This window comes from Nymphaea colorata, chromosome 12 (genome assembly GCF_008831285.2).
Source record: "Nymphaea colorata isolate Beijing-Zhang1983 chromosome 12, ASM883128v2, whole genome shotgun sequence".
In the NCBI taxonomy this organism is placed as follows: Eukaryota; Viridiplantae; Streptophyta; class Magnoliopsida; order Nymphaeales; family Nymphaeaceae; genus Nymphaea; species Nymphaea colorata.
Window position 1 is genome coordinate 3,572,087 of NC_045149.1, and position 13,834 is coordinate 3,585,920.

Sequence of the window (13,834 nt, forward strand, 5' to 3'; positions counted from 1 at the left end):
AAATGGGAGGAGCTAGATTATCATGTGACTGATGAGTGGAAGTGCGGTTCAGATCATTCCCTCTACTGGGAAAAGGAATGGATGGACCGTACGTTTCTGTTTCTGGGAGGCCTGCGGGATGAATTTGAGTCTATTCGTAGCCAGATTCTTAATGGTGATGAGATTCCGGGGATAGAGGAAGTATATGCTCGAGTTGAGTCTGAAGAACAACGTCGCCAGGCGATGCATCTTGACAACGGTCATGGCCCTTCTGCCTTTGTCAGCCGTGCCTCTGGGACGGGGCAGCGTCCTGCCCGGCATTGCACTCATTGCAACAAGTTGGGGCATTCGGTGGATTTCTGTTGGGATCTTCATCCCGAGAAGAGACTGGAGCGTAGCCCTTCTGTGTCTGATTCCAGTCAGAGCAATTCTTCTAGTGGTGCAAAGTCCAAGCTGTCCCCTGCTCAACTCAAGGAGCTACAGGCGTACATCAGCCGCCTATCTACTACCCCTGAGGAGTCCTCCACGTCTGAAGGGGCTCAGCTAGCCCAAGCCCTCGTTGCCTCGACTGATCAAGGTAACCCTTCTCTTGGTGATTGGATTGTTGATAGTGGAGCCACTCACCACATGACAGGGGACTCTAAACTCTTTCAAGAATATCAACTTTCCTCTGGCAAGCAACGCGTGTCTATGGCAGATGGGTCTTCTATCTCTGTGGCTGGGAAAGGGAGCTTGTCCCTGTTGAACAAATACCGTCTCCACAATGCCCTGCATGTTCCAAATATTCCTATGAACTTACTCTCTGTCAGCAGTATTACTAAAGAATTAAACTGTAATCTGATTTTCTCTGCTGATCACTGTTCCCTACAGGACTTGGTGACGGGAAAGAAGATTGGGATTGGTTCGGTTACTGATGGGCTCTACAGACTGCCGGTGCAAGTTGCTTCAGCATTGATTTCTGCCACGAGTGGTCACTTGTCTGGTGTGAATGATAGATCTACTGTTCTGCGATGGCACGAGCGTCTTGGACATCTCCCATTCCAGTTAATAAAGAAGTTTCCTCATTTGTTTGCTTTTGTCTCCATTGACTCCTTCGCTTGTGAAGTGTGTCAATTGGCTAAACATGTCAGGGCTTCGTACCCTATCTCATTGAATAAAACCACTCATCCGTTTGCCTTAGTTCATTCCAATGTTTGGGGTCCTTCTGGAGTACCCACGTGTGATGGTTGTCACTATTTTTTGACGCTTATTGATGATTACTCTAGATGTACGTTCGTGTACTTGTTGCGAGAACGTAGTCAGGTTCCAGCAGTTGTGAAAAACTTTGTTGCCTTTGTTGAGACTCAATTTCATACAACTGTTCAAGCTTTCCGTACGGATAATGCTAGGGAATATGTCTCTCAATCCCTTGATGATTTCTTGAAAGGCAAGGGTATTGTTCATGAAACCTCTTGTAGTTATACCCCTCCTCAAAATGGTATAGTTGAACGTAAAAATCGTCATCTTTTGAATGTTACCCGGGCCATTATGTTCCAACGCCATGTCCCGAAGCGGTATTGGGGTGATGCACTTCTCACTAGTGCACACCTCATTAACCGTATGCCTACTAGGGTGTTGGATGGTCAGTCTCCTTATTCTACCCTGTGGCCCACTCAGAATCCGTGGCCTCTTACTCCTCGTGTCTTTGGGTGCAGTTGTTTTGTGCATAATCATAGCCCTACTCTCAAAAAACTTGATCCCCGGTCTATTAAAGGAGTGTTCTTGGGGTACTCTTCCACTCAGAAGGGGTACAAATGTGTGGATCCCACTACTTCCAAAGTGTATGTTTCGAGGGATGTCACATTTCATGAACATGAGTCGTATTTTCCGGTGAATCCTCTTCAGGGGGAGTGTCTTGGGAACAAAGGGGAAGAGTATTCCTCTAATCAGCTGATTCAGTTTATGGAGTTTTTGGACTACAAGGTTAGTCCCAGTGTGATTGACACGGTCACGGTCAGTAATGAGAAGGGCAGTCATATAGAAGGGGTCACGGTGGATGCTCAGCCCACTGTTGCCCGGGATCACTTGTTTGGCCAGGTTTATGTCAGAAAGGAGAAAGCTACAGTGGAAGATGTTGGTGATGAGGATAGAACCAATCCCAATCCTGTGATCTCCCCGGATGACCCAAGTCCATCGAATGAAGAGCTCCCCATTGCTTTGCGCAAAGGCACCAGGTCATGTACTTCTCACCCTATTCAGAGATTTGTTTCCTATGCTAAGCTCAGTACAAATTACAAATGTTTTATCACAACCTTATCCAAAGTTGTTATTCCCAGGTCGGTGGATGATGCTAAGGATGATCCCAAGTGGTTACATGCTATGACGGAGGAGATGGGTGCGTTAGCTAAGAACAAAACATGGGAAGTTGTTGATATCCCTAAAGGGACACACTTAGTTGGCTCTAAGTGGGTGTACAACGTGAAGTATAAACCTGATGGCACTGTAGATCGATATAAAGCTCGTCTGGTTGCAAAGGGGTTCAGCCAGAAGTATGGGATCGACTATCTTAAGACCTTTGCCCATGTTGCAAAGTTGAAGACCGTGAGGGTTATTCTTGCTCTTGCTGTGCACAGGAAGTGGCGCATGGACCAGCTTGATGTTAAAAATGCGTTCTTGAACGGCCATCTGGAGGAAGAAGTCTATATGAGCATGCCTCCCGGGTATGTTCAAGAGGGAAAATGTTGTCACCTCAAGAAAGCTTTGTATGGCTTGAAGCAGTCGCCTAGAGCTTGGTTTGAGAGACTAAGGATCGTTATGAAGTCTACTGGGTACAAGCAAGGAAATGGAGATCATACCCTATTCATAATGCAGAGAGATGGTCTGGTGAGTCTTCTCCTTGTCTACGTTGATGATATGATTGTCACTGGCAGTGATGAAGAAGAAAACAGAAAGATGAAGGAGAGATTAGCTAAAGAATTCGACCTCAAGGATCTGGGTAAGCTGAGATACTTTCTGGGGATAGAGATTGCTCGATCAGAGACAGGGCTGGTTATGAATCAAAGGAAGTATACTCTTGACTTACTAAAGGAGACAGGTAAACTTGGTTGTAGGCCCTATCTTACTCCTATGGAGTCGGGGACTAAGATAAGTATCAAGACGGGCACTATTCTGGATGAGGAAGGAAAAGGGCGATATCAGAGGCTAGTCGGTAAGCTTATCTATCTTACTCTAACTCGCCCTGATATCACGTATGCGGTAAATGTGCTAAGTCAATTTATGCATGCTCCCACGGATTGTCACTGGAAGAGTGCAGAAAGAGTGTTGGAATATCTGAAGAATGACCCAGGAAAAGGACTGCTGTATACTCGACAAGACAAACTTACTATTGAGGGCTACTCAGATGCAGATTGGGCAGGTTGCACTGACACAAGGAGGTCCACTACAGGGTATTGTATCTTTCTTGGAGGTAACCTAGTTGTTTGGAGAAGTAAGAGGCAAGAAGTATGTTCGAGGTCTAGTGCTGAGGCTGAGTACAGGGCTGTTGCAATGGGGGTTACAGAGATGCTGTGGCTGAAGATCCTTTTGACTGATATTGGTGTGGAAATGGAAGATAAAATGAAGATGTACTGTGACAACAAGTCTGCGATTAATCTTGCCAATAATCCAGTTCTACATGACAGGACCAAACATGTGGAGATTGACCGTCACTTTATCCGGGAACGCATTGACTCAAAGGAGCTGATTCTGCCATATATGAAGTCTGAAGATCAAGTTGCAGACGTCCTAACTAAAGGGCTTTGTACTTCTTCATTCGAAAAGAATGTTAGCAAGCTTGGCATGTTTGACATGTATGCCAAGCTTGAGGGGGAGTGTTAGAATATGTTGTTGTGTGAACCGGGTCCATATCTGGACCCGGTTCTATGGGGCGCGGGTACCGACGCGGGCTCGGTACCCTAGGCAGCTTCTCCTCTCTCCCTCTATATATTGTCACTTATGTGTAAGTGTTGAATTAAGTGAATATAATTTTCTCTCTCCTAGGGTTGCGGTTTGCCCCTAGGTCAGAGCCTCTCCGTGGTTTTTCACCTCTTTCTGAGTTTTTCCACGTATATTGTGTGTTCTTTCTCTGCTCTCTTCTTGTGGTTCGTGTTTCTACACTTCCCAAAAGTCATCCATGGGCCAGATATATGAGCAAGAATAGTACCAGGTTAGGCAGTTGCGAGTATGGGGTTTGGTTAAACAAAGGATGGACTAGGAGGGCAGGACACGAAGCAGACTAGCCAAGACAAGAATGAAGAGTTTCGCCGTGACTAGGGGCCGATAACAACACCAGCTATGGGTCAAGAACTCAAAGACAACTACGAGTATGCCGGATAGAGCCAAGGCATAGCAACTAGAGGCAGCTTAGGGTAGCCAACATCAGCATTATGACAACTGAGTGCCATCAAGGGTGTTCAAGGCAGCACTGAGGCGAAAACTCTGGGCACCTCTACCACAACACAGGAATGCACAGGAGTGGGGTGAAAGGGCACAAGCACATGGAGGAAGTAAATTGCAGCATTGATACTAAGAGGTCAAGCTGCTAGCCACTCATAGACATTGAAGGTTAGCTGCTCAACAACTATAAGAGCCCCTTGTGGCAAGTAGAGGCTAGTTGGCCCCATGAACGGCTCATTAAATGCCCTCTTGGAGGACATTTGATTGGTACACTAGAGGACATTTGATTGGTACACTCAAATCGAACAGCAGAACAAAAAGCCTATGTTGTCTTGTAGCACAAGGTTCGGTTATGTTGGATCAAACAAGCACTTCAACATATGCCTCAGTTCAGTTTGCGAGAGCAGAGTTTGAGCTTTGTTTGTCAAAGCTTTTCGATAGGGTTCATTTCTATGGCCGACCCACCCTTAAAGGCATTTGGGTTTTGTTGAACATTAAGGTTTCTTTGATATTTCCAGACACCAATGCAAGTAATTTGTCTGCATATAGATGTGGTAATTCTAGAGGCTCTACTTATACTGGAGCCGATGTACTGAACAAATCTACGCAAAAATAGTAAGAAACCTGTGGCCTCTTCTGTATTATTTGGTGTTTTGTAGGAAGCTCTAGTATAGCTTTTTCCTTTTTGTATTTTGGAGAGGAATAGGTGACTCCTCTATGTAACAGGAACAAGTCAATAAAAACTGACCAAGGGCAAAATTGATTTTTCACACACTACACAAGGATAAATTTGAAGGTTGTGGGCTAAAGCAGGCACTTTGAGAATTATTCACAAACATTAGGTGGCTAAATGTCATTTTTTGAAAGATCAAGCAAGCACTACTATATCTTCAAAGTGTGTCCTCTTTTATAGATTCCAAGGAACAGGAAAGAAAGTTATACATACCTTACTCCAACTATAACTTGAAACTCCTCCTCCATTGAACGGATCATGTAGCTGTGGAAATCATATTTTGCCATAAGATTGTGGTTCTGAAACAAACAAACAAAGAATATTAGTCTTCATGTCCGATATTTTTCATCAATGGAAAGAACTAAATTGACAAAGTCGATGCGTGAATCATGACCTACTTGGAAGCATAAATTGGTAATAGAAGGCTTAAAAGGATTATAGAGAAAAATGGAAAAAAGATCAGCGGATGCTAGTCAAGTTTAGATTAATCCTTAACCAAAACAAAGGCATGTAAATGCAAAATTATACAATGCAATCAAACAACTAAAACATATAAATTATAAATAATTGATTTTTTCCAGTACGCATACCGTAATAAAGCCCATGCGGAGTGTCAAATAATCAGCATGTGCCACCGAATGACCAAACTGCCGAAAAAAACAAGTCTGCATGCACAGATATGAATATTAACAACAAAGACAATCCCCGAAAAGATATGTCTCATTTAGTTAACATTTTACTGGTCTAAGGTTTGATCTAGGATCTCATATTCATTTCTAAGTAAAAACTATATATAGAGAGAGAGAGAGAAAAAAGAGAGAGAGAGAGGCATTGATATCAGATGGTTACCAAAGTGGCCACATGGCTTTTCTTATTTTGTGTCGTTAAAAACCATCACAAAAGCACATTAGTGATGGCCAATTGCTTGGCCAAGGTTTTTAAGCAATGGAAGGCACCTTTCCTTATGGGTTTTAGCCGCACAAAGTCTCCTGCTATAATAGAGATATATGCATGGATCAATCTTTTCATCGTTAGGCCATCAAGTTCCATCTATAAAAAAATCCAGCCATAAAGGTAGCTGACTGATTTCAATATATGTATATATATATATATATATATATATATATATATATATATATGAAAAATAAGAAAAAAAAATGAAAAATCATGCTATATGGGAAAAAGAAATGCCAAAATGAAAGGATTGTGGTTTGCCCATTCCTTAAGACAAGAAATGATTTTGGTATATAGAAACTTTTCGAAGTTTCTTTTAATATTTAGTAACTATTGTGAATTATCTACAAATAACATAGACCAACGTTGTCCATATCGTACAATATAGACATGTAATGTACTATACATATCATATAGGCCACACCTATAGGATACACCTATAATGCACAATTTCTATGCATATCGTCGGTGTATCGGCTTTATCATACAACAACCCAGCATATCATATGATATGACCAATATGACACAGGGTTTGATGAAAGGGGGCTTTTTGCGTTTCTTCTACAAAAGGCACAAAATCTCTCACTTTCACCATAGATTTCTATTGTTTTCTAAAATTTACCATAGGTTTTTATTCAATTTATAAAGATCTGGCTCCCAATCCCACATGGTAATGGGGTTTATTGGGTAAGTCCTGATGATCAGTTAGAAGTTAAATGGCAATGGGGTTTAAGGGTGAATCCTAATGATCGGTTAAAAGTTAAATGTAATTACTATGACAATGTCATGTCAAGAGGAATCTCTCACTTTAGGCACCATTTAATTGGAAAACATGATAATATGGTGGTGTGCATGGGTTCACAAATTGCCACCATATGTGCAACATCAATGCCTGGAAATTATTAACGTTATAAAGGCAAATAAGATTGAAAAAGATATGAATGATGCTTAAATGGGACGTAGAGCACCTCAGAAGTTAAGAGCGAAGATGAAAACATTGATCTCAAATAAGAGGATGCTGATGCTAGCTAAGATCAGATTTGACTAGCACAAAAGATAAAGGGTAAGGCGCCATGCACAGAAGAGGCAGTTCTTCGATCAAAAGGAGAACAAGGTGTTGCAACACTGCTGATGCTAGCTTAAGATCAGATTTGACTAGCACACAAGATAAAGGGTAAGGCTCCATGCACAGAAGAGGCAGTTCTTCGATCAAAAGGAGAACAAGGTATTGCAGCTGCAGGAGGTGCAGGACATAGTTGGTCTCATGGTCTTGTTGTTGGAGTACCTAGTGGACGACTGGGTGTTGGATTTGAATTAATCTAAAGTTTTGTCCCTTCTCATAATGCTCTAGGATCTCGTCCTAAAATTCATACAACTTCAAAAGACATGATCGAGCAGGTAGACAACACAGTAGGGAGATCGTTTCATAACACATACATTAATTTTCATGCAGCTAACACATTTCATTTTCAGGATATCGCAGACACCATTACTTCTATAGACCAAGGATGTAAAATGTCATCATAAATTGCAATGTAAAATTCTCGTTACTACAGCTAAAGAAGTAAAGGCATATCGTGAAAAATTAAGAATTAGCTAGAAAGAAATAAGGTGCAACATGATGGCAAATGGATGGACTGACGCAAAAAATAAAACATTGGCAAACTTTCTCATGTACTGAACTTTAGGTTCTACGTCTTTGAAATTGATTGATATGTTTGATACTCCTAATATTTCTTATTATGGTGGCCAATGTATTGCTTAATATTTTTCATGATGCTGTACAAATCGACAAGAAGTTGTGCCTAAGTACATTATGCAGTTTACTAGAAACAAGTCAACAGATTATAAAGTTACATGTGAGATGTTAGTAGCAAGATAAAAATCATTCTATTAGAAGTCCATATGGTACTCATTGTGTGAATGTCATGCTTTAAGGTCTTCGTAGATATGATATAAAATCTGCTATTAAAAAAACCCAAAAAATCACAAAATTTATTTACAATCATGCTTACGTCTAATCAAGAAATTTACAAATGGTGCTGAATTGATTCAACCTATACAAACAAGATTTGCTACAATTGTTTTGACATGCAGAGGTATTCTGAAAAGTTGCATATGCCTACACAAAGGATTGTAGATGAAAGGTGGTCTGGACAACTTCATCAACCCCTTTACAGATCAACCTACTATCCTAATTCTACCATCAGACTTTTTCCCACAACTAAAAAGGACAGAAAGGTTGAGAATGGTTTGCTAGACTCGATTGGAGCATTACTCGATGAAGCGCATGAAAAAGATGTTATCCAGGTAGTGTTCAAAAAATATGATCAATATTTTGGTAAGAAGAGATACACCCATTTGGTGTAGGATAACCATGTGTCTAGGTATTATAATATTGGGATTTATTTGATTTTCATTTGCTAGTTATTTGTTGTTTCTCATAATATTTATTTGTCATTTTGTTATTTAGATTTGGGAAGGAATAGGTTTGAGACAGATTGCATAGAACTTAATAAGTTTGTTTCAAAATACTTAGCCAGACAAAAAGCACTAGTGGATGTGAAAGGAACCGAAGCTCGAGCATATACACAGCAAAAAGAGAAATAGGCTCGAACATAAAAGGTTGAATGATCTTGTCTTTGTTTACTATAAAATAAGGTTGAGACAAATGTAATAACCTTCTTTCATGAGCTATATACACTTATTTTGCAATATATGATTTAACAATTGATAATTTTCTCTTATTGATGTTAGGCAATTTACAAGCAACATCAGCAAAGAAGCATAATACCCATTTGATACTATAATACTAGAGAAATTCGATGTGCTAAATTCTTGGGTGAAGGAAGCACCAGCAGTCATACTTGATAAAGAAGATCGTGATCGGCTGAATATTGAAGGTGCAAGAGAGCCTATTTATGTGTGTGAAGACATTTCATTTGAAAAAAAATGAAGCAAATGAGAACGGAAATGAGAATAGAGATATGAAGATGAACAAGACGAAGATTACCATACTGGTTGTTGATATTAATCGTAGACATAATTTCAATTGCCATTTGGCATTGAACAATTTTATGTTGTGATGTAAAACACTTTAGACTTTAAACTTTGCAGTTATTTCTTGATGTGTTATTGTGTTATTAATGTTGAAATTAGAGGAGTTTATGTTTTTAGGTGGTTCTTTGTAATATTAAAGAGTTATAACATCTCTTTAATATTTTCTTTATTTTAGATTGATGTACTCTGTGAATCTCCTTTCTACCCTAATCTCTTTATAATAGAGATTAGGGTTAGTGAATAGATTACGTTTTCTCTCCCCAACTCTCACGTCTTCAACTCTTTCTCTCTCTCTCCACGTCTCAAGGCTGCAACATGGTATCAGAGCCACGGACGTGACTGACGACGTGAAGCAAACAGCCGGCGACTCTCCTTCTCCTTTCAGGCTTTATCTCTTCCACCTCCTCCATCTCCTTCCCCTTCCTCCTTCACCTCTCGCCTGTTCTAGTTGACTGATTTCCAGCAACGGAACAGTGTGGAGGAGTCTATTCACGCTAGGAGATATGCGTGAATAGACTCCAGCAGTGGATTTTCAGAAGTATATATATTATCGCAGCTGTGTGGGAGTCTACGCTGATTAATCGCTTATGGTTTGATATGTTCTATGATCAAAGCAGCCAAGTGGAGGACTGCTCTCTAGGATTTCTGTGGCAGTTTATGTTGACTGTTTTATCTGTTGTCGTTATTCATGATTTGTGAATGATAATCTGTGGTACAGCAGCGTTAGATGCATAAATAGACAAGTTGTTGGTCGGAGCAAATAATACAAGCAGTGGGATTCGTTTTCAGTTGTGGGCTTGCTGTTAGCAGCATTTTTTGTCTTCCGATTGCTGTTTTCTTTGTCATGGTGTTGCTGTCAACTGTTGGACAGCAGTTTGGTTGTTGCTGCGCATCTAACGTTGCCGTGTGGGACGTTTGTTTTTGCTGATCAGTCTCTTTTTCAATAGATATATATATATATATTCTCTTGCTGGTGGTGGTTGATCTATTGTGGACAGATTTATGATGGCAGAAAATCCCAAAACTGACTTTTGTCATGAGGTTAAGAGTGGAGGAAATCCATTCTCTTATGGCCGTTCTACTGTAAAGTTAGATGGATCTAACTATAAGATTTGGTCTCGAGTGTTTATGAGGTCTGTGATTGGACATCAGAAGGAGCATGTTATAGAAGAAAATGAGCACGTTGAAAAGAGTGCAAAATATAATTCATGGAAGAGAGATAATAATATTGTCATGTCGTGGATCATGAATAGTGTGCAACCACATATTGCATCAACTATTGCATACTATACCTTGGCCAAACAAATGTGGGATTTCTTGAAACAAACTTACTCAAATGACAAGAATGTTAGCAAGATAATGCAGGTGGAGGAGGAATTACTTAATTTGCAACAGGGTGACCAAAGTCTTGCTCAATACTTCGCTTCCCTCAAGTCCATCCATGATCGACTTCAAGCATTACGTCCCCCATATCCAAAATGTCATAAGACTCATGATGAACAGTCTATGGTTGCGAAGTTTCTACAGGGCCTCTCCCATGAATATGCAGTAGCAAAGGCTCAAATGTTGACTGGAGCAGAAATCCCTCACTTAGCTGAGGCCTACAACAGACTCAGTCGTCTTGCTGTGACCGTTTCTCAGTCATCTAGTGATATCCATGCCTCTGCCTTGGTAGGCTCAGGAGGTCGTCGACGCAGTTCATTCAAGGGGAGAGGCATAGGTCGTGGGTCAGGAGCAGGTCGGGGGAGATTTCAGTGCACCTATTGTGGTAAAATAGGACATTTAGAAGACAGATGTTGGGATAAACATAGTCGTCCTTCCGGTGCATCCCTAGGAAGAAATGTTGCATCTAAGCAGGGCAAGAATTCTTTACCATCTCCTATTGGGTCTGTTCAGGCAGCTTCATCAGTTGTAGATGGGTCTTTATCTCCTTCTCACCCTGAGACAGTGACTATGAGTATCAACAAGTCTGAGTATGAGGACTTCCTAGCACTCAGATCTTCCCAGCCGTCGGCCTCTACAGTCATGATAGACAGTGCTATGTCTGTTGATAGTGTCCCACATGATACAGGTACTACTTGGATTATTGATTCCGGAGCATCGAGCCACTTTTGTAGTAAACCTTCTATGTTTATTGTGCTACACATGTTGCCTCAGGCACGTCATGTGAAACTTGCAGATGATAGATGGTCACCTATTATGGGTTATGGTGATATCAAGATTTCTCAGTCTATGACTATTCCTAATGTGTTATATGCTCCTAAGTTTTCAACAAATTTGTGATCGGTTGGACAATTGATTAATGACTTACATTGTCGTGTTACATTTGATTATGGTTTATGTTCATTTCAGAACTTGCAAAGTGGGAAGACGATTGGTGGAGGCTATGAGAAAGGGGTGCATGTACTTCCTGTCGGATCCAGTGGATATTGCAGCATCATTGATCACCTCACTGTCCTCCTCCTTCCAGTGGCATCTCAGACTTGGTCATCCATCTGTCTCCAAGCTCCGTCACCTTTTTTCTCATCTTTCAGTACCAGAGTCGTTCCAGTGTGAAGCCTGTCAACTTGGCAAACACACCCGTAGCCATTCTTCATCGAGTCTTTGTCCGTCCAGTTGTGGACTTTTTGATCTTCTTCATGTTGATGTGTGGGGTTCTAGCAGAGTTGCTAGTAGGTTAAGATTTCGGCATTTCCTTGTCATTGTTGATGATTATTCTCGAGTCACTTGGGTCTTCCTTTAGAAAGAAAGGTCTGAAGTAGTATGTACTCTCAAAAATCTTATTATTGAAATAAAGACCCAGTTTGGTATTCTTGTTAAAAACAATCGCACTGATAATGCCCTTGAGTTCAAAGTCTCAACCTTAATGAAGTTTTACTCCGATAATGGCATTTCTCCTCAGTTTACTTGTCCCCATACCTCCCAACAAAATGGAGTAGTTGAACGTAAACATCGCCAACTCCTAAATGTGGCTCGTTCCCTAATGCTTCATACCAAGTTACATGCATCTTTTTGGGGAGATGCCATCCTCACGGCATGTTACTTAACCAACCGTTTACCCTCATCCTCCATTGACAACAAGGTTCCCATTAAACTTGTGCATCCCCAACGACCCTTATTTTCAGTGGCTCCCAAAGTATTTGGTTGCACATGCTTTGTTCACATACTTGGACCCACACGTGATAAATTGGGTGCCCAAGCCATTAAGAAAGGCTACAAATGCTTTGATCCCATGACTAAAAAGGAGTATATCAGTGCGGATGTCACATTCTTCGAGTCTCAGCCTTATTGTAGCTTCTCTCCCATTCTTACTGAGATGCCACAATCACAGACCCACTACCTATTCTTCTTATTCCTTTGGAGTCATTCTCGTTTGAATCTCCTTCGAAAGACTCTCGGGCTGTAGTGTCCAAGTTTCATAATCCTCCACTGGTCTACACACGTCGACAAGACCCTTCTCATGATCCTTCGCCAACCGCTTCTCAGGACGTAAGTTCATCTGAAGTGAGTATCCCTAGTCCATCTGATCCCTGTGAAGACTTACCCATCGTTTTTCGCAAAGGCAGTCGACAATGTACTTTGCATCCTATATCTCATCTTGTGTCTACTAACGGTGTTGGCAAAAATATGCAACAGTTTATTCAAGCTCTGGCTGCTCATGCAGTTCCTACATGTCACCAACAGGTTTTATTAGATACCCAATGGAGACAGGCTATGCAAGATGAGATGGATGCTTTAGTTCAACGAGGCACCTGGGAACTTGTTAATCCTCCTTCTCATTGTGACATTGTTGGTTCTAAGTGGGTATTCACAGTGAAATATAATTCTGATGGTTCTATGGAGGGATACAAAGCTCGGTTGGTTGCTAAGGGCTACACGCAGACCTATGGTGTAGATTTCTTTGAGACCTTCTCTCCGGTTGCTCGGTTGGGAACCATTAGTCTTATCATTTCTGTTGTTGTACACCATAACTGGCACATGTATCAGCTTGATGTCAAAAATGTCTTTTTGTATGGTGATCTCGATGAGACTGTCTATATGCAACAACCACCAGGGATTGAACGACAGGGGGAGTGTGGTAAAGTGTGCAAGTTGAAGAAAGCTATTTATGGACTCAAGCAGAGTCCTCGTGCGTGGTTTCACAAGCTCTCTGAGGTAGTCTCAAAGTGTGGCTTTGCGAGATCTCCTCTTGATCATTCTCTGTTTATCAAGAGGGCTTCCAGGGGTATAACCGTTCAAGTGGTTTATGTTGATGATATTATCCTAACTGGTGACTTTGATCAAGAAATTTTTGATGCAAAGCTGTTTCTTCAAAAACATTTTGTGACGAAAGAACTTGTCCATTACGATATTTCTTGGGAATAGAAGTTGCTCGCAATAGGGATGGTGTGGTTCTCTCTCAACGGAAATATGTTCTTGATTTATTGCAGGACACAGGGATGCTAGGAGCTAAACCTGCTAATTTACCTATGAATCCACGTATACACCTTCATGATGACCAAACAGAATTAGTGGATTCTCGATCCTACAGGTCCCTTATTGGAAAACTACTCTATGTTACTGTGACAAGACCAGACATTAGCTTAGCAATGGGAAAGTTAAGTCAATTTATGGAAAAACCCAGGAAAGTTCATTGGGATGCTGCCTTGATGGTAGTTAAATATCTGAAATCGTCTCCTGGCAAAGGCCTTTTGT

General features: G+C 41.1%; 1 protein-coding gene across 6 annotated transcripts in view; it reads right to left on the minus strand.

Moving 5' to 3' along the window:
• The window catches only part of LOC116265833 (MLO-like protein 11), a 64,862-nt gene that overhangs the window by 20,577 nt on the left and 30,451 nt on the right, over window positions 1–13,834 (minus strand). For all 6 annotated transcript variants that reach the window (XM_050080826.1, XM_050080825.1, XM_031646782.2 and 3 more), the window contains 2 exons: window positions 5,716–5,790; window positions 5,339–5,424 (listed from right to left, as the gene is read on the minus strand). In XM_050080826.1, coding sequence (XP_049936783.1) covers window positions 5,339–5,424; window positions 5,716–5,790 — 161 coding nt within the window. The remainder of the gene's footprint in view (window positions 1–5,338; window positions 5,425–5,715; window positions 5,791–13,834) is intronic.